This window comes from Heptranchias perlo, chromosome 15 (genome assembly GCF_035084215.1).
Source record: "Heptranchias perlo isolate sHepPer1 chromosome 15, sHepPer1.hap1, whole genome shotgun sequence".
NCBI classification, from domain to species: domain Eukaryota; kingdom Metazoa; phylum Chordata; class Chondrichthyes; order Hexanchiformes; family Hexanchidae; genus Heptranchias; species Heptranchias perlo.
Window position 1 is genome coordinate 31,899,603 of NC_090339.1, and position 24,217 is coordinate 31,923,819.

General features: G+C 43.2%; 1 protein-coding gene across 2 annotated transcripts in view; it reads right to left on the reverse strand.

Annotated features, from left to right (window-relative positions):
• The window catches only part of LOC137332968 (protein Shroom4-like), a 96,065-nt gene that overhangs the window by 58,706 nt on the left and 13,142 nt on the right, over positions 1-24,217 (reverse strand). For both annotated transcript variants that reach the window (XM_067997016.1, XM_067997015.1), the window contains exon 2: positions 22,087-22,238. In XM_067997016.1, coding sequence (XP_067853117.1) covers positions 22,087-22,238 — 152 coding nt within the window. The remainder of the gene's footprint in view (positions 1-22,086; positions 22,239-24,217) is intronic.

Sequence of the window (24,217 nt, forward strand, 5' to 3'; positions counted from 1 at the left end):
GTTTTATCTATTTCAACTCAGTAATAGTATAATTACAGAGGTTTAACCACACAGGAAACAGAAAACGTCATACTGTCAAATCCAGGAGGAGCAGGACGTTATTGTTATTTGATGATGATTTACCATTATATCAAATGCTCTCAGAGTATTTATCACAGGATGGTATTGATGGATTTGTTAACGACAGGTTTTCAAACTGTGGTCCCTGGATACGGGGGTCCTCAAGATGATCAGAATTTAGATTTTTTTCTGCATTTGTTCACTTACTGGCATGTTATTTCTATTGCTGTACGTCAATAAACATGTTTTCTGCAATAGTAGCTGTTTATGTCTTTTGAAAGTTAGGACAGTGGTTACCAGTAGTAGGTCTCTATTTGCAGGAGGCCTTGAGTATGTGTTAATATTTGCACAGTGTCCCTCATACAAAAATTTTTTTTAAATCACCAGTTTATAACATGAAATGCTATCAAGGGTACAGGGTAGTATCATGGCAACTTGTCGTGCATATCCAGAGATGACAGTTATCACTTGCTATTTTAGTATTTCACCTTGGAACAAGAAGTCTTGCATGCCTATCGCCAATTGACTGAAAGCATTTACTATTTTTCTCTCTTCCTCACGTGAAAGTACTGAGGTACTGGTCCACTGGTGCCAACAGCCTTCAAGTACCTCAACCAAGTGGCCATTCTTATATGCAAGTCTCAACAGTGAATGTTACCAGTCGATTGAGGGCATCCCAGCCAAGCTGGATCCTATCCTCAATTCAAAGTGCAGACACAACCTCTTCAAAAAAAATTGTTATTGGATTGGCATCAGAGTCAGGAACCTGGGCTAAAGTTTTCTCCTTCCTATCCCAGGGATGTTATAGCCAACAGTATTGCAACCACTGCCAACTTGACTCAGATCAGCTAATTCAGCATAGACAGGAGATCAAACCTGGCATCTGCTGGTTCTATACGGCTCAGTACTACAATGGATAATTTCTCCACTGAGCCATTGGGAAAGCCTGAATTTACAGTTCTGATGTTTGCAAGCGTCATATAAAGGAGACGGAGAACAGGGGGATCTAAATAATGTGAATTGAACAAAACGTCAACGGGATTGAATTGGAAAGGACTGTTCTAGTTACTTGCAAGATATTTCCATGGAGAACCTGAAAAGCATCACACAAACTCTTGTGCATCAGACATTTGCTGATGTTAACCAACTGAATGGTTAGATATAAGATAATTGAAGTGGTTACGTTGGTAAGACAGCCAAGTACTTGCTGAGGGAAGTAAGGGTGGAAATTGCTGAGGGTCTGGCCACAATCTTCCAATCCTCACTCGATATGGGAGTGGTGCCAGAGGACTGGAGGATTGCAAATGTTACACCTCTGTTCAAAAAAAGGGGGAGGGGGATAAACCCGGCAACTGCAGGCCAGCTAGTCTAACGTCATTGGTGGGGAATCTTTTAGAGACAATAATCCGGGACAAAATTAATTGGCACTTGGAAAAGTATGGGTTAATAAATGAAAGCCAGCACGGATTTGTTAAAGGCAAATAGTGTTTGATTAACTTGATTTGAGTTCTTTTATGAAGTAACAGAGAGGGTTGACGAGGGTAGTGCGGTTGATGTTGCATATATGGACTTTCAAAAGGCTTTTGATAAAGTACCACATAATAGACTTGTTAGCAAAATTGAAGTCCATGGGCTTAAAAGGACAGTGGCAGTGTGGATATGAAATTGGCTAGTGGACAGACAGCAGAGAGTAGTGGTGAACGGTTGTTTTTCAGACTGGAGGGAGGTATGCAGTGGTGTTCCCAGGTGGTCGGTACTTAGGACTCTTGCTTTTTTTGATATATATTAATGACCTGGACTTGGGTATACAAGGCATCATTTCAAAGTTTGCAGATGACACGAAACTCAGAAATGTAGTAAACAATGAGAAAGATAGCAATAGACTTCAGGGGGACATAGACGGATTGATGAAACAGGCAGACACATGGCAGATGAAATTTAAACACAGAGAAGTGTGAAGTGACACATTTTGGTAGGAAGAATGAGGAGAGGCAATATAAGCTAAATGGTACGATTTTAAAGAGGGTGCATGAACAGGGAGACTGGAAGTGTATGTACACAAATCTTTGAAGGTGGCAGGACAAGTTGAGAAGGCTGTTAAAAAAGCATACAGGATCCTTGGCTTTATAAATAGTGGCATAGAGTACAAAAGTGAGGAAGTTATGCTAAACCTTTATAAAACACTGGTTAGGCCCAAGCTGGGGTATTGTGTCCAATTCTGGGCACCACACTTTAGGAAAGATATCAAGGCTTTAGAGAAGGTGCAGAAGAGATTTACTAAAATAGTAAAAGGACTGAGGGACTTCAGTTACATGGAGAGACTGGAGATGCTGGGGTTGTTCTCCTTAGAACAGAGAAGGTTAAGGGGAGATTTGATAGAGGTATTCAAAATTATGAAGGGTCTGGACAGAGTAGATAGAGAGAAACTGTTCCCATTGGCAGAGGGGTCAAAAACCAGAGGACATAAATTTACTTTCTAAATGGTAAAAAGTTAAAAACAGTGGATGTCCAAAGGGACCTAGGGGTTCAGGTACATAGATCATTGAAGTGTCATGAACAGGTGCAGAAAATAGTCAAGAAGGCTAATGGAATGCTGGCCTTTATAAAACCCTGGTTAGTCCGCACCTGGAGTACTGTGAGCAGTTCTGGGCACTGCACATACAGAAGGACATATTTGCTTTGGAGGGAGTGCAGCGTAGGTTTACTAGAATGATACCCAGACTTCAAGGGTTAAGTTACGAGGAGAGATTACACAAATTGGGGTTGTATTCTCTAGAGTTTAGAAGGTTAAGGGGTGATCTGATCGATGTTTATAAGATATTAAGGGGAACGGATAGGGTAGATAGAGAGAAACTATTTCCGCTGGTTGGGGATTCTAGGAGTAGGGGGCACAGTCAAAAGATTAGAGCCAGACTTTTCAGGAGCGAGATTAGAAAACATTCCTACACACAAAGGTTGGTAGAAGTTTGGAACTCTCTTCCACAAACGGCAATTGATACTTGCTCGATTGCTAAATTTAAATCTGAGATAGATAGCTTTTTGGCAATCAAAGGTATTAAGGGATATGGGCCAAAGGCAGGTATATGGAGTTAGATCACAAATCAGCCATGATCTTATCAAATGGCGGAGCAGGCACGAGGGGCTGAATGGCCTACTCCTGTTCCTATGTTCCTAAGGTGATTGGCAAAAGAACCAAAGGCAACATGAGAAATTTTTTTTTTATTACACAGCAAGTTGTTGTGATCTGGAATGCAATGCTTGAGGGGGTGGTGAAGGCAGATTCAATCAAGGCTTTCAAAGGGGAATTGGATAAGTACTTGAAGAGAATAAATTTGCAGGGCAACAGAGATAGGGCAGGGAAGTGGGACTAGCTGGATTGCTCTCGCAGAGAGCCAGCACAGACTTGACAGGCTGAATGGCCTCCTTCCATGGTGTAACCATTCTATGATTCTAAACTGTTTCCAGTGGCAGTAGGGCCAGTAACCAGAGGACACAGATTTAAGGTAATTGGCAAAAGAATTAGGGGCGACATGGGGAAAACATTTTTTACACAGCAAGTTGTTATGATCTGGAATGCATTGCCTAAAAGGGTGGTGCAAGCAGATTCAATAGCCACTTTCAAAACGGAATTAGATAAATACTTGAAGGGGAAAGAGCAGGGGTGTAGGACTAATTGGATAGCTCTTCCAAACTAGCCGGCTCAGGCGCGATGGGCTGAATGGCTTCCTTCTGTGCTGTATACTACTACTACTACTACAACAACTTCTTGCATTTATATAGCGCCTATAACGTAGTAAATAGTCCCAAAGCGCTTCACAACAGCGTTATCAAACAAAATTTGACACACATAAGGAGATCTAAGGACAGGTGACCAAAAGCTTTGTCAAAGAGGTAGGTTTTAAGGAGCATCTTAAAAGGAGGAGAGAGAAGTCGAGAGGCGGAGGGGTTTAGAGAGGGAATTCCAGAGCTTAGGGCCTAGTCAGTTGAAGGCATGGCTGCCAATGGTGGAGTGATTAAAATCGGGAACGTGCAAGAGGCAAGAATAGGAGGAGCAGATACCTCGGAGGGTTGTAGGACTGGAGGACGTTTCAGAGATAGGGAGGGGCGAGACCATGGAGGGATTTGGAAACAAGGATGAGAGTTTTAAAAATCGATTCGTTGCCGGTCCGGGAGCCCATTTAGGTCAGCAAGCGTTAGGATGATGGGTGAATGGGACTTGGTGCAAGTTAGGATATGGGCAGCAGAGTTTCAGATGAGCTCAAGTTTATGGAGGGTGGAAGACAGGAGGCCGGCCAATAGAGCATCGGAATAGTCAAATCTAGAGGTAACAAAGGCATGGATGAGGGTTTTAGCAGCAAATGGGCTAAGGTGGGGCAGTGACGGGTGATGTTACGGGAGGTGGAAGTAGGCAGTCTTGGTGATGGAGCGGATGTGTGGTCGGAAGCTGATCTCAGGGTCAATAGGACGCCAAGGTTGCGAATGGTCTGGTTCAGCCTCAGACAGTGGCCAGTGAGAGGGATGGAGTTGGTCGCTAGGCAACGGAATTCCTGGCGAGTACCAAAGACAGTGGCTTAGGGGGTCTTCCCAATATTTAATTGGAGGAATCTTTTGTTCATTCAGTACGGGATGTCAGACAAGCAGTGTGACAAATAAGAGACAGTGGAGGGAACGAGGGAGGTGGTAGTGATTCTGTTAATATACTAATCTGGCAGCAAAGTGTTGGATTGACTATAATTTGTTTTATTGGAGTTTCTACTCAAATATTAAGTAGCATTGCCTAGTTTTCTAAGGAATGGAGATTCCTTGTTATGAAGTTCGATGCCAGTCCCATCTACACTAATGTCACCCAGCTTGCTAAGGAGTGGATAGTTTTCATCACAGCCACGAGGACTGATTCATGATGGGATATGATTTCATGTGTGCCTGCTGCCCTCTGGTATTATCCAAGTTCTTTTGGTAAGTCCAAACAGAGTGTTGGGCAGGCTATTCAACCATGGAAGAACATAGCCGAATCCAGTTCTGTCCTTACCTAATGTCTACCTTCCAGTAGGTGCCATTGGAAACTGATGAATAGCAGGAATCTTGGCTTTTCCTCTCCCTTAGCCTGTAGAACGGAGACCTTTTTTTAAAATTCGTTCACGGGATGTGGGTGTCGCTGGCGAGGCCAGCATTTATTGCCCATCCCTAATTGCCCTCGAGGAGGTGGTGGTGAGCCGCTTTCTTGAACCGCTGCAGTCCGTGTGGTGACGGTTCTCCCACAGTGCTGTTAGGAAGGGAGTTCCAGGATTTTGACTCAGCGACAATGAAGGAACGGCGATATATTTCCAAGTCGGGATGGTGTGTGACTTGGAGGGGAACGTGCAGGTGGTGTTGTTCCCATGTGCATGCTGCTCTTGTCCTTCTAGGTGGTAGAGGTCGCTGGTTTGGGAGGTGCTGTCGAAGAAGCCTTGGCGAGTTGCTGCAGTGCATCCTGTGGATGGTACACACTGCAGCCACAGTGCGCCGGTGGTGAAGGGAGTGAATGTTTAGGGTGGTGGATGGGGTGCCAATCAAGCGGGCTGCTTTATCTTGGATGGTGTCGAGCTTCTTGAGTGTTGTTGGAGCTGCACTCATCCAAGCAAGTGGAGAATATTCCATCACACTCCTGACTTGTGCCTTGTAGATGGTGGAAAGGCTTTGTGGAGTCAGGAGGTGAGTCACTCGCTGCAGAATACCCAGCCTCTGACCTGCTCTCGTAGCCACAGTATTTATATGGCTGGTCCAGTTAAGTTTCTGGTCAATGGTGACCCCCAGGATGTTGATGGTGGGGGATTCAGCGATGATAATGCCGTTGAATGTCAAGGGGAGGTGGTTAGACTCTCTCTTGTTGGAGATGGTCATTACCTGGCACTTATCTGGCGCGAATGTTACTTGCCACTTATGAGCCCAAGCCTGGATGTTGTCCAGGTCTTGCTGCATGCGGGCTCGGACTGCTTCATTATTTGAGGGGTTGCGAATGGAACTGAACACTGTGCAGTCATCAGCGGACATCCCCATTTCTGACCTTATGATGGAGGGAAGGTCATTGATGAAGCAGCTGAAGATGGTTGGGCCTAGGACACTGCCCTGAGGAACTCCTTCAGCAATGTCCTGGGGCTGTGATGATTGGCCTCCAACAACCACTACCATCTTCCTTTGTGCTAGGTATGACTCCAGCCACTGGAGAGTTTTCCCCCTGATTCCCATTGACTTCAATTATACTAGGGCTCCTTGGTGCCACACTCGGTCAAATGCTGCCTTGATGTCAAGGGCAGTCACTCTCACCTCACCTCTGGAATTCAGCTCTTGTACCAATTGTACTACTGCTGACAGTACTTCAGCTGAAATTGGATAATGTAGCACACACCAGGGATTGAATGTGGGTAGTTCCTAGCCCGTTCTCCTTAGTACCACACTGTATGTAGTGCATTTACCCACTGGGTTATCAGTGAGCCTAGTTTTACAGATATTTTACACAATCTGAGAGCTCCACAGCACATCATGAAGTATCCATATAGGCGTTTTCAGAGAACAGAATGACACTGGATAGCAAGTGAAGCAAGAGGAGTATGTGATTATAATTAAGAACACACACAGCTCAATACAAGTGAGCAGTGTACTGGCTTCAGCATGCACAGGGACATACCTAACCTCACCATCTAGTTTCCAGCAGATTGTCAGTGAGCCATGAGTCACTTTGCAGCAACAATGGTGAGGCCGTATTCTTGGAATTAAACTCTGGGAATTTAGTCAGTGGAGTCAAATACTTTGTGGAGACTGAGTTGGGCAAGTTGGGTGATTTTCCATTGCCCACATTTCACAGACAACAATGTCCTCACTCTCCTGGTACAGGCAAATCTCTCTGCAGTCGTCTTCCATAATTCTATTGCCTATTAACAGTTGGCTTTATCCATATTGTTGATGGTTCAGCTCATAGCACCGTCCAGTGGCCGATTTCATATGGGAAGCAGGGAGCAACAGAATGCAAGCAATAATATGGAAGGTGCAGATTCAGGATTTTGACTGTTGTTTCACTGTATTTAAAAAAAACATTTTGAACTGGTCCAGAATTTGGACTGGTATAGCATGTCAGAGAATTATTTTTTTGTCCACATTTGCTTCGCAGCAGTATATGCTAAAACTGTCCCTCTAACAAGAGTGAGCATACAAAAGGTACTTGATCAAAAAACATGCACGACAACTTACCTCATTTAAGTTGGATCTAATTTAAAGATGGGATTGAATCCATATTCTTTGGCTTCCTATCAAGTATTGTTAATAATTGAAGAAACTTTTCTTTTCATCAATGTAATTTTAGACTGAACCATTTTTAAGAGTGTTTTGATACCGCTCAGGCCTCCACGTGTTTCACTTCTGTTTGGATTTGCTCTATTAAATTATCTTTTACTCCCACCAATTCCCATTCATAATGCAACTGGAATGGAATTTCATGATGACGCATGAAGGGGACATCACACAAAATAGTTGCTCCCTGGTTGCTTCTAACCAGTTATTCTAAAGTATAAATCAAAGCAGCGATAGGTAGTCAAAATAAAACTAACTGCAAGAGCTTGTTGAATTTTCATTTAGAAGTGAGTGTAACAAAGAAAGCCACCGGTGTACAGTCTGGCCCCTTTTGAACATGCTCAGGGTGTATGCGCATCACTATAAACTAGCTCTCAAAACTGAAGTGGTTACATGTAGCTACTAATCTAAGCTGAAAGCTGTTAGAAGGTTAAAGTGAAACCAATTCTAGAAGTCTATGCCTAGACTACAGGGCATTTCTTTTTGATCCACCCTTGCACAGCAGTGCATGAAGCCATTGTCCAAATGACTGATGCCTCTCCCTTTGCAAAGCAAGCTGCCCTATTTTAATAGTTGTGCCAATTGTTTTTTTTTAAAAAAGGAACTGTCAGACTCATGCTCCTAACAGATCTGTTAAATTAGCTCATTCTGTACAGTGGCTGTTCCCTGCCAAATCCAATCCCTCCCTACAGGATGCAGTCTGGGGGAACAAACCACAGAGGACAGGAAGTGTGAGGTCATCAGGAAGGCATTTCATGAGTGTGCCCCACACCGTGAGAAAAAGATTCAGTCCAACACTGTACTGGGCAGCACTATAAGCAGCTGAATACACTTAAATCACACTGCAAGACTAAAAATCCTCATTTAGAATCACTGAATTAGTATCATAATTAAAGTCATATAGATTAGTATAATGTATAATTGATCCTTCATGCTGTATACCTATAAAGTACACATTAATCATACAAAAGACACACTCTAGCAACTTGTCTCACCCTTAAAATATATTTTTTAATTCATTCTCGGGATTTGGGCATCGCTGGCAAGGCCAGCATTTATTACCCATCCCTAGTTGCAATGAGATGGCAGTGGGCCTTCCACAGTCCGTGTGGTATTCTTTGTAGCAATTTTGTAAAACTGAGTTGCTTTCTAGGCCATTTCAGAGGGCAATTAAGAGTCAACCACATTAATGTGGGACTGGAGTCACATATAAGCCAGCCCTTGTAAGGATGGCAGGTCTCCCTCCCTGAAGGACAGGAGTGAATCATTTGGATTTTAACTTTTAAATTGCAGGTGGCACGTACAACTGCCACAAGCTGGGGGGGGGGGGGGGTCCTCTTTAAATATGTAGATCGGGCTCCAACGACATCATTGGAGCCCGATCTGCTATTTTAACCTGAGACCTGAACCAGGGGTGCATTGGTGGATTCCCCGCCAGGTAAATCCTGCGGGGAACAGCAGCCAGGAGAGGGCTAGTAAGGTGAGTTTTAAAAAATTTTTCCACTGGTTTCCTTGTGCGCTAGGAGCAGGACTGCCTCCAGACCCCACAGTGCCCAGGCTTCCTCTCCTCCCCGACCGTGATTCCCCTCCCGGAGCACTTACCTTGTGACGGGGACCGTGCCCAGAGAACTCGGCAGTGGTCTCCTGCCGCTCAATTTTAATAGCCGAGCAACTGTTTCCTGCCAACTTCCTGGCCCTTTGATCATGAAGTCAGTAAGCGGCATGCGAATGAAATCCGGCCGTTTAAATCGGCCAAGGCTGCCTGCTGCCGTTCCCTGACAGGCACAGGGCTCACTTTCAACATTCCGGCCAGGAGTTCAAATCAACCCACAGGTTTTTATTTCAGATTTTTTTTTAAAACTGAATTTAAATTCTCAAACTGTCATGGTGGAATTTGAACTCACACTCTGGATTATTAGCCCAGATTTCTGGACTACTAGTCCAGTAACGTAATCACTACACTACCATACCCCTTAATATTTTTTAAAAGGTAGTCTTACATCACTTTTAATAGGAAACTGTTGCAGAGAGTTCAGATTAAATTGAAACATCTGTTGTTTCTTTTTCCACATTATTTAAACACTGAGTCCTAAAATCATCAGGAGGCAATACAACACTCAACTGTCCCATTCTAATTAGGACGTCCTAGCACTAAATGGTACAACTCACAAAAGCAGAAGCAGCGGCCAAGACGCCTAACTTGAAAATCAGTTGATTTACAGTCTTACAAAAAACCCCTACTGCTGACTCAAATTCTACCCTTTCAACTCATTGCAATTTGAGAGGTTATGGGATGGAGGGGGAAGGGAGAGAGACAATACTACTGTAGTTCCAACAGTGTGGGGAAACTGAATTAATAAAAGTTTATTCCAGTATTAACCAGGGTGCTTCAACAGTGGGTGTTTCTCCCCTGTGAAGATGCTGATTCACTCTACATACCGTTCCATAGTCACCGGGCACTCTCCAGTATTTCACTCAAATCAATGATCGTTGTAAGAGACTTGAGCCTAGGCAGTAAGCATTGGCAGACCATTCACTCATTTATTTTAAAGTCAAGTTCTCTTGCCTCACTGAATTCAGCACTTCCTCCATGCCATTCCCCACCCCCACGATGTAATCAGCATTTATTGACGTTGAAAATCCAATTTTTGAACAAGTCACAAGATCTATATTTTGATTATAATACTAAAAACTGTAAACCTGGGAAAATGCTTGATGATTTCTAGGCTGAGTAAGCCTCATTGCAAGTTTAACGAAACCCACTCAACAACACGAGACTGACTGCAACTTCAATTAGATTAAACACTGACTCACCTGAGACACCTTTGCCTGGGTCTGGTACCTCTCAAATACAAGTCTGAGCTTCCAACTAAATGCCGAATTTAGAAAAGTTACTAAGCTTTCCCTATGAGTGCTTCTTAATTAGAAGCAGTCTGCCTCAATTAGCTGATTGTTTAGTGGGTGTAACGGTTCTAGACTTCCTGCTGGTGAATTACTCTCAAACACAGTTACTGCAATTACAACAACCATAACTTGCATTTATATAGCACCTTTAACATAGTAAAACATCCCAAGGTGCTTCACCGGAGCGTTATCAAACAAAATTTGACACCGAGCCACACAAGGAGACATTAGAACAGGTGACCAAAAGGTAGGTTTTAAGGAGCATCTTAAAGGAGACAAGAGGAGAGATTTGGGGAGGGAATTCCAGAGCTTGGGGCCTAGGCAGCTGAAAGCACAGCTGGCAATGGAGGAGTGATTAAAATCGGGGACGCACAAGAGGCCAGAATTGGAGGAGCATAAAGATCTCGGAGGGTTGTAGGGATGTGATAGCAAGGATGAGAATTTTTTTTTTTAATCGAGGCGTTGCCAGACCGGGAGCCAATGTAGGTCAGCCAGCACAGGGGTGACGGGTGAACGGGACTTAGTGCAAGTTAGAATATGGACAGCAGAGTTTTGGATGAGCTCAAGTTTACAGAGGGTGGAAGATGGGAGGCCGGCCAGGAGAGCACTGGAATAGTCAAGTCTAGAGGTAACAAAGGCATGGATGAGGGTTTTAGCAGCAGATGAGCTGAGGCAGGGGTGGAGACTGTCACATGAAAAGCTAGCTGGAGCAATCTCAATATTCTCCCTCTTCTCACTTGCAAGGAGTCACCATTACCCAAAAGGGATATCTGATAGAGTTGCTGCCAAGAACAAATATTAATATGGCTCCTGATATGCAATTACAAGAGGCAGATGTCAAGCAGGTAGTAGAGAAATTTGGAGAAGGGGAGATAGAGAGAAAGAGACCAAAGCATGGTTTTTAGGATGTTGCTGAAGGCAAGGACAGATACAGCAAGGCAGACAACCTGGATTGCTGTCACTGGATGGATGGCAGCCAACAATCTTCAAACACTGCTAAAGGGCTACACCCAAGAATCTCATCTAATTAAACATCTGCTGCTAGACTGAAGAAAATCATTATTTTTTGCGGCACTGGATCGCACTATTTTTTTTTTATTCGTTCACGGGATGTGGGCGTCGCTGGCAAGGCCGGCATTTATTGCCCATCCCTAATTGCCCTCGAGAAGGTGGTGGTGAGCCGCCTTCTTGAACCGCTGCAGTCCGTGTGGTGACGGTTCTCCCACAGTGCTGTTAGGAAGGGAGTTCCAGGATTTTGACCCAGCGACAATGAAGGAACGGCGATATATTTCCAAGTTGGGATGGTGTGTGACTTGGAGGGGAACGTGCAGGTGGTGTTGTTCCCATGCGCCTGCTGACCTTGTCCTTCTAGGTGGTAGAGGTCGCGGGTTTGGGAGGTGCTGTCGAAGAAGCCTTGGCGAGTTGCTGCAGTGCATCCTGTGGATGGTGCACACTGCAGCCACAGTGCGCCGGTGGTGAAGGGAGTGAATGTTTAGAGTGGTGGATGGGGTGCCAATCAAGCGGGCAGCTTTATCTTGGATGGTGTCGAGCTTCTTGAGTGTTGTTGGAGCTGCACTCATCCAGGCAAGTGGAGAGTATTCCATCACACTCCTGACTTGTGCCTTGTAGATGGTGGAAAGGCTTTGGGGAGTCAGGAGGTGAGTCACTCGCCGCAGAATACCCAGCCTCTGACCTGCTCTCGTAGCCACAGTATTTATATGGCTGGTCCAGTTAAGTTTCTGGTCAATGGTGACCCCCAGGATGTTGATGGTGGGGGATTCGGCGATGGTAATGCCGTTGAATGTCAAGGGGAGGTGGTTAGACTCTCTCTTGTTGGAGATGGTCATTGCCTGGCACTTATCTGGCGCGAATGTTACTTGCCATTTATGAGCCCAACCATTCCAGAAGACTATGCCATCCAATGGACTCGTGACTGTCCAATACCAGCTGATTTACTGGCAATGATGCAACCCACATTCTGTGATTAAGGAATATTTCCAAGTTTAGATGCACGTTAAACGATTGCAAATACAGTATAACAGCAATGTATTGAGCTACGTCTCCCTGGAAAAAGAAACTAAGTGATTGTACGAAAGGGAGGGATGATGGGTATGATTCACGCTTTTAATTCCTGAATGGATTGCCAAAGAGGGGGGGAAACATGTTGTTCACAGGCTTTCACTGTTCGCATCACCATCTGTGGCACAATTCAACAATCCCCGCAATGAACATGTGGAAAATGCACATATGGGACATTTGCCCAAAAGCAGGCGTTTCCTAGAGCTGGGTAGGCACTTTCCTGCAGTAATATTCCATCCAAGATCTCAAGCGTGACTGGTATTTTTCACTCACAGAATGAAGCGCTAATATTTTAGTTCCCTCTATATCATATGTTTTCAAACTGGGGTCCCCAGACCTGCAGAGTCTGCAAGGTCAATAGATTTCTGTCCATTTGTAATTAGCTTTTTGTATTTTTCTGTAATTGTCAACCTACTAGCATGTTACTTCAGTTGTTGTATACTAATAAGAAGCCTCTTCTGCAGGGATAGCATATTTTCCTTTGGACAACTTACAATGTCTTTTGGAAGTTTTAAACAGGGTGTCACTATTTGCAGGATGTCCTCCCAGAGTGTATTAATATTTGCAGGGGTTTCCTGTATAAAACACTTTGAAATCCAATGTTCTAGAGGGCAAATTAAAATGGGGATACACAGTAGACAAAGAGGTTTGCACACCTGATTCATTGTGCTCCCAATTTGATTAAAATTAATCCAGTAAATCAAACTAATTCCTGGAAAATTGGGAATATAGTGAATGGAATACAGTGACCTCTATGTTGATTCACCAATCCACGCTCCCACTGCAGAAGGCCCCAAGTGGTGAGCGAAGCCTCACAAAATTTAGTCTTATCTCTCATTTAGGATTCTGAACCAAAAGATAATTTGCACTCCAAGATCTAATGTTCAGAAATTTGATATTGGAATCGAGGAGCAGAAAAGGTTACTGCTGATGTTCTGCTCTCTCCTGGCTTTACCATGCCTGAAAAAGATTTGACATAATACTTACTAAATGTGCTAGTGGCATCTAGTGCCAGATCACTACTGCACCAGCTTTGGTGTTGGGTTATCCAATTCTAATACCTTGGATTGTTTTGCATTAATTTTCTCCCTCCTCTCCTGAAAACACTAACCTACATAACTGTAGCAGGAATTCAGGCCCTACAATTGGTCTTGGTGCCTCAAGTTAGATAGAGGAGAAAATTCAGCAAGGTTTTTTCTCCTTCTTAGTTGAGTAGTCATGGACAAATAGTCTACCACCACTCACTGGTACGTATGAAGCCATAATTCATCACGAGTCAGTGCCCTCTGGAGAGAAGAAAATTAGAAAGGAAAAAATGGGAACAAAATAAATAGAAGAGAAGGGAAGCCCAGTGGGAGCTGTGCCTGAATCCTGCAAGAAAGCATTGTGAATATTTGAATCATGCTTCTATTAATGCAACGTTCACCTGAGGAAGGAGGAAGCCTCTGAAAGCTTGTGAATTTAAAATAAAATTGCTGGACTATAACTTGGTGTTGTAAAATTGTTTACAGATCAGCAGAAGTCACAAACAGGATAATGAGCATGATTGTGCTTTACACACTACAGCATGGAAGGAGGCCATTTGGCCCATCGAGTCCACGCCGGCTCGATGCAAGAGCAATCCAGCTAGTCCCACACCCCCGCCCTATCCCCATAGCCCTGCAAAATTTTTCCTTTCAAATGCTTATCCAGTTCCTTTTGAAGGCCACGATTGAATCTGCCTCTACCACCCCCTCGGGCAGTGCATTCCAGATCCTGAGCACTCGCTGTGCAAAAAAAGGTCTTTCCTCATGTCCCCTTTGGTTATTTTGCCAATCACCTTAAATCTATGCCCTCTGGTTCTTGACCCTTCCGCCAATGGGAACAGCTTCTCTCTATCTACTCTGCCTCGACCCTTCCTGATTTTGAATACCTCTATCAAATCTCCTCACAACCTTCTCTGTTCCAAGGAGAACAACCCCTGCTGCTCCAGTCTATCCATGTAACTAAAGTCTCTCATCCCTAGAATCATTCTAGTAAATCCCTTCTGCACCATCTCTAAGGCCATCACATCTTTCCTAAAGTGCAGTGCCCAGAACTGGACACAATACTCCAGTTGTGGCTGAACCATTCGGCCTACCATCCCTTTAAACCATTTCCAATATTGCATTCATAGCAAGAATGTATAGCTGCAGCCTACTTACTGCCAAAGTGCAAGATGCCAGGGCTGGCATAGTCGCAGGACTACTACTTCATGTGACATTAGTTTTAAACAAAAAGTAATTTTTTTTAAAAAAAGGTCTCAACTTCTCTATTCCACACAGTAACAAACCAAGTTCTGGTCTATTGAAGCCTGGTCTGAAGCCAAGCATGTTTTGTGCTTTCAATCTTTGAACACCCTATCCATTCAACAGAGTTTCAAAGTGAGGCTGCCATTTTGTTTGGGTCAATGGTCTCGTTAAAGAGATTAGAAGGAGCCAGACGTGATGGGGAGGACAAGAAAGAGTGAAAACAAGGCTACAACGAGCAAGATCATGGCCCATGAAAGAAAGGACAAAAGGGGGATATTAGACTGGAATGTAGCTTTGAAGTCAACATCCTCTATTTAAATCCACGCACAACAAATAAGACACCCCTTCCAGTATCAGCACCTTAATTACAACAATACTCAAAAAAGAAGGCCTTAGACTGATTGGACTGAAGAAATATATTCTTCAAAGTCAGACCAGTAAAGCAACTCCCACCTTACTCCATCACAACTGGAGCAGCTGAAACCTGACTTTGTATCAGTGTCATCTTAAAGTGAGAAACAGATTCACAGTTACATCATTTTCTGTAAAGAATTCAATTATTTATTCTTTGTTGCTACATATCTTCTACACTCTTACTGACAAGCAGTCATCTACCCATTCAGGAGGGAAAAAAAAATCTCAAAAGACATGGAATTGTATGTGAAGAGTGCTTTCAACACAAGAAACTGAGATCACATTTAATTATGTATTTTTCGCATTTTTGTTTTGGTGAATATTTGTGTTCTTCAAGATGTCAGTGATGGGGTACGAAACACTTTTCCAACATTGGCACCCAGTATCACCATCCAGCACCCCCAGTTTAAGTATAAAACAGTTAACAGTCCACTCTGTCCCAATAATATGCCTTAGCCTCTAGCTCATAAGAGCACCCACTTCCTCCACCAACCAACCTTTGAGTCAGTTTGCCAACTTAGAGCTGAATTACAGGTAATTTTGCACAATGGAGGCATGCCAACTGGGAACGAGGTTGAGACTGCCCTGAATTCATTTCACAAAGGATCCCTATGGTCAGCAGAGAAAGATTTCCATCGCACAAGTCTGAGCCAAATTTTCTGCATCAGCAACAGCACAGTTAATTCAAATAAGTAAATGCACTACAATGTTTTAGGAGAAAAATATCAAATTTTACATAGGTAAAATAATGATTACTTTATAAAGTTGCCATGATGTGGAGATGCCGGTGATGGACTGGGGTGGACAAATGTAAGGACTTGCACAACACCAGGTTATAGTCCAACAGTTTTATTTTAAATCACAAGCTTTCGGAGCTTACCTCCTTCGTCAGGTGAGTGAAGGGTTCAGAACCCAGAAGGAGGTAAGCTCCGAAAGCTTGTGATTTAAAATAAAACTGTTGGACTATAACCTGGTGTTGTGCAAGTCCTTACATTTATAAAGTTGAAGCAAAATTGAAAAATAATTGCCCCTCCAACACTCCACACACAGGATTCAGAGATTGTCAACAAAAAAAACAGGTATAGTGATCACTCGTTACTTTTGACAAAGCTGCTTTATACAGTACAGAAGAAGTCTATTACGCCTTCCCCATAGCACTGCTTGGATGTACAGAAGAAGTACATCAGCCTTTAATTCCCAATAATGCTATCGCTATGCACAGTACAGAATAAGGAAGATCTTAATCTCTTATTGTTAATACTCCCAGTGCACAACACATAAGGAATATATTACGACTTTACTCCTGATAATGCTGTCCCTGTGTACAGTACAGAATAAGGAGTATATTATCCCTCTACTCCTTATAATGGCTGTGTTCCAGTCCTAACACCAGCAAACCTCTCTTTAGCTCAATGTATAGATAGTAGTTTTCCCAATAAAGAATTGTAGAATGTCACATCATAGAAACAGGTCATTTGGCCCATCAAGTCTGTGCCAGTATTTTACCCCACAAAACATCTAGCTTAATCCCACTCTTCTACAAACTCCCAATTGCTTTTAATATTCCTCTTGATATGACAACGGGTTTTTTCCTTCAAACTGAGCTATACAAGTATTGTTTTTATCCTTGCCCCCAGTTTTCTCTGCTCCATTCCTCTCCTCAAAGCACTGGGTGTATTTCCACAGGCACAAGTTGCCATTCTCCATGGGTGAGCCTGGACAGGGAGTGTCAACAGGTTATTCAACTGCAAAGAGCATCACAGTCAAGCCCAATCCAGTTCTTGCCCAACATCCACAAAAGTACACATTCCAGTGGAGGTCACTGGATAACGATCAGGAGGAGAAGGAAACCCAACTAATTTTTTCCTCTTAGCTTAGGACAGTGAAGTCAACTGTAATGGCCAAATTGCAGTTGTGACCAAAATCAGTTAATTCAGCATAGACTAAGAATCAAACCTTCAGTATCACATGAGGCATTCTTTCACCCACTCGGTCACTGTGGGAATAACCAAGTAACTTTCAAATCTATTAACGAAAAAATGTTAAAAAGCAAGGAATTTGCTGATTAGATGAGAACCGTCAGACAGCATTAAGAACCATGGGCAAATACAGAGAACGAGCACTGTGGCTGAGCCCACTATAATATGGGTCAGCTGTCACAGTTAACCAGCTTTAGTTGTGGTAGGTGGCCCCCTATTGAAAATTCTGCACTATCGCTAGGGGCCTTTACAGGCAGTGTAAATAGCATTTTTTGCAGCAATTGGCTTAGCTGACAAAAACAACAAAATATCAACAACTCATCCCAAGAGCTGGTTTGCTAGTTGATTCAGACACCTGAACATGATGAGTTACTATGGAAACAGATTTCAAGAGCCTCAAAAGTATGCCATCTTTGTTTGATGGGTGACTTTAATTTTCCTGTAATTCAGTGGCACGATAGTTTACCCTCTGTTGTGGTGGGAGGTGCAGCTGAAAAATTTGTTGAAAATATACATGACTGTTTCCTGACTCAACATGTCAATGAAGTAACCAGCGCCCATAATATATTAGATCCAGTGTTTAGTAGTGAGTCTGACCTCGTATCAGGCCTCCATATGGGGGAACACCTGGGCAACATTGACCACAACATTATATGTTTTCAATTGGCTAGTAAAGCCAAAGCTATGGAAAATCTACAACTTGTACCAGATTTCAGAAGGGCAAACTTTGCTAAAATGGCATAAGATTTGGAACAGGTTAATTGGTTAACCCCACTGGGTGGTGTTGATATAGAATAAAAATGGAAAGTTTTTAAGAACAAGATAAAAAATGTGGAAAACAAATATGTACCCAAAGCAAAAAAAAGGGAGCGTGGTAAGAAAAAGCCATGGTGGCTGACTGGTCATGTACAAAGACAAATAAGATGTAAACAAAAATGCTTCCACAATCTTAACTCTGTTTAGTTGAGTATTACATGCCTTAAATACAAAGAACAGCTAAAGAAAACAAAGGCTGCTATTAGATCAGCTAAAATGATAATGCAAAAGAGGATTGTGGACAATTGTGGAAGTAATAGGAAAAGCTTTTTCAGTTATGTGAATAGTCAGAGGACTGTCAAAGACTGTATTGGGCCGTTGAAGGACGCTCAAGGACAGCTTACGAAGGACTCACTGGGTATGGCAGAAATATTGAATGAATACTTTGCAACGGTCTTCACTCTTGAAGATGATGCTCGACTGTTACAATTTAATTATGTTAATAATAAAACTAGTAATATTAACATAGATGAACATATTGTTTTAGATAGAATTAAGAGCCAGAAATTAGATAGAGCAGCCGGGCCAGATGATATCCACTCGAGGGTCCTCAGGGAGATGGAACACGTGCTGTGCGAGCCCTTTGCCCATATTTTTAAACAGCTCACTGCACTCTGGGACAGTTCCCGTAGACTGGAAGGAGGCTAACGTAGTCCCCATCTTTAAAAAAGGAGACAAGATGAACCCGAGAAACTACAGGCCCATTAGTTTGTCATCAGTAATAGGAAAGATGCTTGAGGGTATCATTAGGGATGTAATATATAACTATTTGGATAGAGAGGGACATACTGAGGACACCCAAAATAGCTTTAAAAAAAAAAGTAATGTCTAACAAATTTGATTTTTTTTTGAAGAAGTCACCAAGATGGTGGATGAGGGAAGCCCAGGAGACATTATCTACTTAGACTTCCAAAAAGCATTTGACCAGGTACCACACAAGAGGCTTCTCTACAAGGTCCAAGCCTCCATATTAGTAGTAATATATTGAGCTAGATTGAGAACTGGCTGGAAGGACATAGGCAGAAAGTAGTTATAGATGGATCCGGATCTGTTTGAAGACCAGTCACCAGTGGCGTCCCGCAGGGATTGGTGTTGGGACCGTTGCTCTTTACTATTTTTATTAATGACCTAGATGTAGGTGTTGGGGGTACGATCTGCAAATTTGCAGATGATACCAAGATCTGTGTGAGTGTCAGGACAATAGACGATGCTCGACTGCTTCAGGCGGATCTTGATGTGTTGGGGGACTGGGCTTGCGACTGGCAAATGATGTTTAATTTGGAGAGGTGCAGAATCATGCTTGTGGGCAACGTATACTCCCTTCAGGGAAAAGCATTAAAGTAGGTGGAGAAAGGAAGAGAACTGGGCGCTCTAGTGCATAGGTCTCTAAAGGTTCATGATCAATGCAGTGCAGTGATAGCTAGAGCAAATAGGGTGTTGGGGTGCATATATAGGACAATTGACTATAAGACAAAGCATACTATTTTGTCCTGGTTCAAGAACTTGGTCAGGCCTCATTTGGAATACTGTGTATAGTTTTGGTCTCCTCACATGGTGGGTGACATTGAGGCTTTGGAAAGGGTACAGAGGAGGGCCACTAGACTAATTCCCAGCTTAAAGCATCTTAATTATCAAGATAGGCTAAAAGAGCTGGGACTCTACACTTTAAAGAAGCATAGATTTCAGGGTGATCTGATCGAGGTTTATAAGATGATGAAAGAATAGATTGTGTTTCAGTTGACAGTTTGTTCCAATAAATAGGTTAGGGAGGACCGGGGCCACAATTTTAAGATGTACAAGGCCAGATCTAGATTAGATGTCAGGAGGTGGTTCTTTTTCCAGACAACAGTGGACCTCTTGAACAGGCTGCCGGCTCAGGCGGTGGACACCAAGTCGCTGAATTCCTTCAAGCAAGAGCTGGACCTGTTTCTGCTGGGGCGAAGATCACCTCTTACAAAAGGTAGGTAATGTATAGAATTATCAGGGCCAGAGTGATCTCCTGGACAATTTAATGATATTAATAATAACACTAGTAATATTAACATAGTTTTGATCGGCAAAGAGGTCGGAAAAGAATTTCCCAGATTTTTTCCCCCCAAAATTTTCCTTGGTTTTTAAATCTGTTTTTTCGCCTCTTCCAAGAGATTACATGGTTTTGGGTGGGATGGGGAGTGTATATATTGTGATACACAAGGCATCATGATTGTGTTGGACAGGCTGGATGGACCAGAGAGTCTTTTCCTGTCAGTCATTATTCGTATGTTTGTTTTCAACTTCATGTCACTCATTGATAATTCACCATAAAGACAAGCTGTGGATTTCCTGATATCTAGTGTATACACGAAGCCAGAAATATTATAAATTAACTCTTGCCACAAACAAAATCTGCCATTCACAACTACAAACTGCAACTACATGCTTACATAGCACCTTGCATGTAATGAAAGCCCAAGGCACTTTCAAGGGGATCAGAGGATATAGAGCTGGAAGTGGTTGCGGTGGGGGAGGAGGGGGGGGATGGAAACGAGAGGTATAGCAATTCACGGATTTAATAAGTGAATTGCATGTGCAGCAGGATGATGGCTGAAGCTCTGCTATGAATGGTGAAATAGAAGGGGTGGGAAAAATGCACAGTAAGCCAGACTTGGAAGAACAGAGGCTGCATATTGGGAAGTACAGCTGGAGAAAATTACAGAAGTAGGATTTGGAGAGGCCATGCAAGGAACTCGTTCACAATGAGTTGGTGCAGTGTAATCATTATTTATTGGCAAATTCGTGCCACACATCATCCATGACAGTGAGTAGGTGCATGACCTGCTCCCAGGCCTCGAATTCAGCATCGTCTCATGTCAGAGAACAACAACTTGCTGGGTAGGGAGATCACAGGTGCGAGCCCACGTATCATTACAATGTGCCACAATGTGTCGATGAAGCAATCTGCTGTGCCCTAAAGCTGACAAATCTTGGTGATTAGACTAATTTTCCAAGCTCAGTGGTGACTCAGGGAATAAACCAGCCTTTACCCACTCACTGTTCAGGTCACATAATTAATGATTAGAATAAAGGCACTAACAACTAAAGTCAGTCAGCTGAAACTTTGGCATTGCACTGTGAAATCTACTTGGATCTTCATAAAATTCTCAATACTGTTAATTCAAAGTTCTTTTTCTGGTTAATTTCTCCCCTCCTTAGTTCAGAGGCACTAAGGTGAACTGCAGTGCCCATCCTATTGCCCCATAGTGTTGTGGCACCGTCATCTCTCGTGCCTGTTTGTACATAGGGCTGTTGATTACAAATCTGATAAGCTTGTACTCCACCAGGTCCTCACACATGCGCCAAACTTCACCAAATCTCTCACACTCCGTTAGATTCTCGACGCTCCACAATCCACCTCGCAAATACGTAGTCCAGCAGATGTTCCATCCACACTGCACCGGATCGCCCCCACCCTGCACAAGATTCCCAATCCTCATGCACACTCCATATTTCACTACAGTCCATGCCCACCTGCTCCCCACACTCCACCAAAACAATGGAAGACACCAAGATCTCAATCTGTCTTCCTTTGGTTTAATTGGCTCTTACTTTCATTTATGTATGGAGATGTCGGTGATGGACTGGGGTGGACAAATGTAAGGAATCTTACAACACCAGGTTATGGTCCAACAGTTTTATTTGAAAATCACAAGCTTTCGGAGATTATCTCCTTCGTCAGGTGAGTGAGTGACTCACCTGACGAAGGAGATAATCTCCGTAAGCTTGTGATTTTCAAATAAAACTGTTGGACTATAACCTGGTGTTGTAAGATTCCTTACATTTCATTTATGTAGCCAGGTAAGATAATGTTACCGGCTGGCTCTCCATGCTGTGAGGAGTGCTGGTGTAATGGAAGATAATGTCAAATTGGCCCAACTAGGGGATCTCCCATCAGCCAATGCAGTGCAGCCACAGATATGATGGCAGTTTTATATAATGGAGGAGGGGGGGGGGGGGGGGTGGCAGGGAGGGTAACAAGTGGGTACTCAAAGTTATTGGCCCCATTCACGTCAGTGGAACTTCATAAAATGGAACTGTATACAAAATGACAGCCCCTAAATTGCCTCTGGCCCAGAAAGTGCACAGGCATCTCCCTTTATATTTAGTGATTCAGACAAACACAATTAAACTCAAACTTTATGATTTCACTCAAACAGAATACAAAATATGTGGTCAGTCAATAATTTAATGGATTGATTTCTAACCGTTTCACCACCATCTTCAGTGCCCTGTAAGATCCTTTAATGAGGATGAGTGCCTCCTGCCTTGAGCCATACAATGGAGAGCCATTGATGTTTACAATTTCATCGCCAACCTGCAGTTTCTTCGACAAAGCAGCTTTTCCTCCATCCTCAATCTGAAAGTATATTTAAAAAGTGCAAATGAGTGCTACAACATTCAAAAGCAGTAAGATTACACAAGAGTGCAGCACTCCCTCATGTTCGCAGCTGAGTAACATTTTAACTTTAGTTAACATTACATCAATTAACATTTTCCAATAAACAACATCTTTCCAAGTGGTTTAATGGGTAATTATACCATCTGGTATGGCACTGACCCATGCTGTCAAAGGTCACATGTTCAATCTTAGGGAGTGCAGTTATTTACTGATCAGGCAACCCAGTTGTGGTTTCCAACTATTGTCATACCACCTTTGGTGTTCCATTTCCCACATCAGCCACCTTTGTGACCTGAATGAGATTTGCAATTTAATTTAGCCTTAAAAATATTCTGTTCCTTTCTGCATTGAGATTTCCTTTTGCATTTTTCGTCCTGTTCACCATCATTGCTGTTCCCTTTCCTTCTTGTTGGTGACTATGTATATGTCAAACCCAAATTTTAGCCATATTTCTTTTCTCAGCACTACTCATCTGACTCATCCTAAATGGACCATCACTCTTCCTCTTTCAAGTCCACTTACGATCAGACATATCGCCTTGATTTTCAATGATTTTTGCAACGGCATTTCAAGCAATCACCTTCTCTACCTTGCACTGATAACCTCTCTCTCTAGCAGCATCGGCTCAAACTATATCTCAGCAGTCTTGGTCCTCAGTTTAACACCAATTTTTGTCTCGTCCATTGCTTTAACAAAAACATTTGTTTTTAACTTTTCAAGTAGCAAAGACAAAGCTCCAGCAACTCCATGAAGCCAGTATCTCCCGATACCTCTTTGATGTCTCTTTCTTCTGACCTTTCTCCACTTCTAGCCTCACTCTTGACCAGACATCAATTTGCCGGGCTTTCACCATTCCATCTGAACTTTTCCCGTGAGTCTGAATGATCTGTTCTTTGCAAGGAGTTTAGCTTCATCCCCCATGTTCCCCCTCAACAAATTTTAAGCTCGATATGATATGGAGCACTTTTTCTGCCATCCTTACCTTCAAGCTTTTTTTTTTGGTCAATGATTCCCTTCATGAATCTGACCCTTTTTTTGATCCTCCCCTCTCACTGGCCTCTTGCCTTCTCTATCTTATTGAGAACTGCCACTGCATAATTGGTCATCTGAGTTTCTCTGATTTTCTTTCTTATTTTAATCTAGCCCTCTCTGAAACTGTAGCTCTCTGTTTTCTATTCCAATCCTGACAGCATCATTAAACCCTGCTGACTAGAGGGACACTGTTATTCAGCCTATGGAACTTTAGCTGGCTGGAAATAACCACCAACTATTCGATTCCTCCTTTTATCTCCCTCCGGACCATGACTCCACTACCAAACATAATTTCATAAATTACTACCTTCTAGAAACCTTTGCCCATGACCACCCCCCCACCGCCATCAATTGCCTCCAGTTCCACAATTGCCTCAAGCCAGTCTGTTTCTATCTCGCCCAACTCCTACACCAAGATCCACAAACAAGGCTGTCGCTGTAGACCTATTGTATCAGATTTCTCCTGTCCCAACAAACAATTCTTTATTTATCTAGACTTGGTTCTTTCCTCCCAGTCTCTAACTTTCTTTTTTATTCGTTCATGGGATGTGGGCGTTGCTGGCAAGGCCAGCATTTATTGCCCATCCCTAATTGCCCTTGAGAAGGTGGTGGTGAGCCGCCTTCTTGAACCGTTGCAGTCCATGTGGTGAAGGTTCTCCCACAGTGCTGTTAGGAAGGGAGTTCCAGGATTTTGACCCAGCGACGATGAAGGAACAGCCATATATTTCCAAGTCGGGATGGTGTGCGACTTGGAGGGGAACGTGCAGGTGGTGTTGTTCCCATGTGCCTGCTGCTCTTGTCCTTCTAGGTGGTAGAGGTCGCGGGTTTGGGAGGTGCTGTCGAAGAAGCCTTGGCGAGTTGCTGCAGTGCATCCTGTGGATGGTACACACTGCAGCCACAGTGCG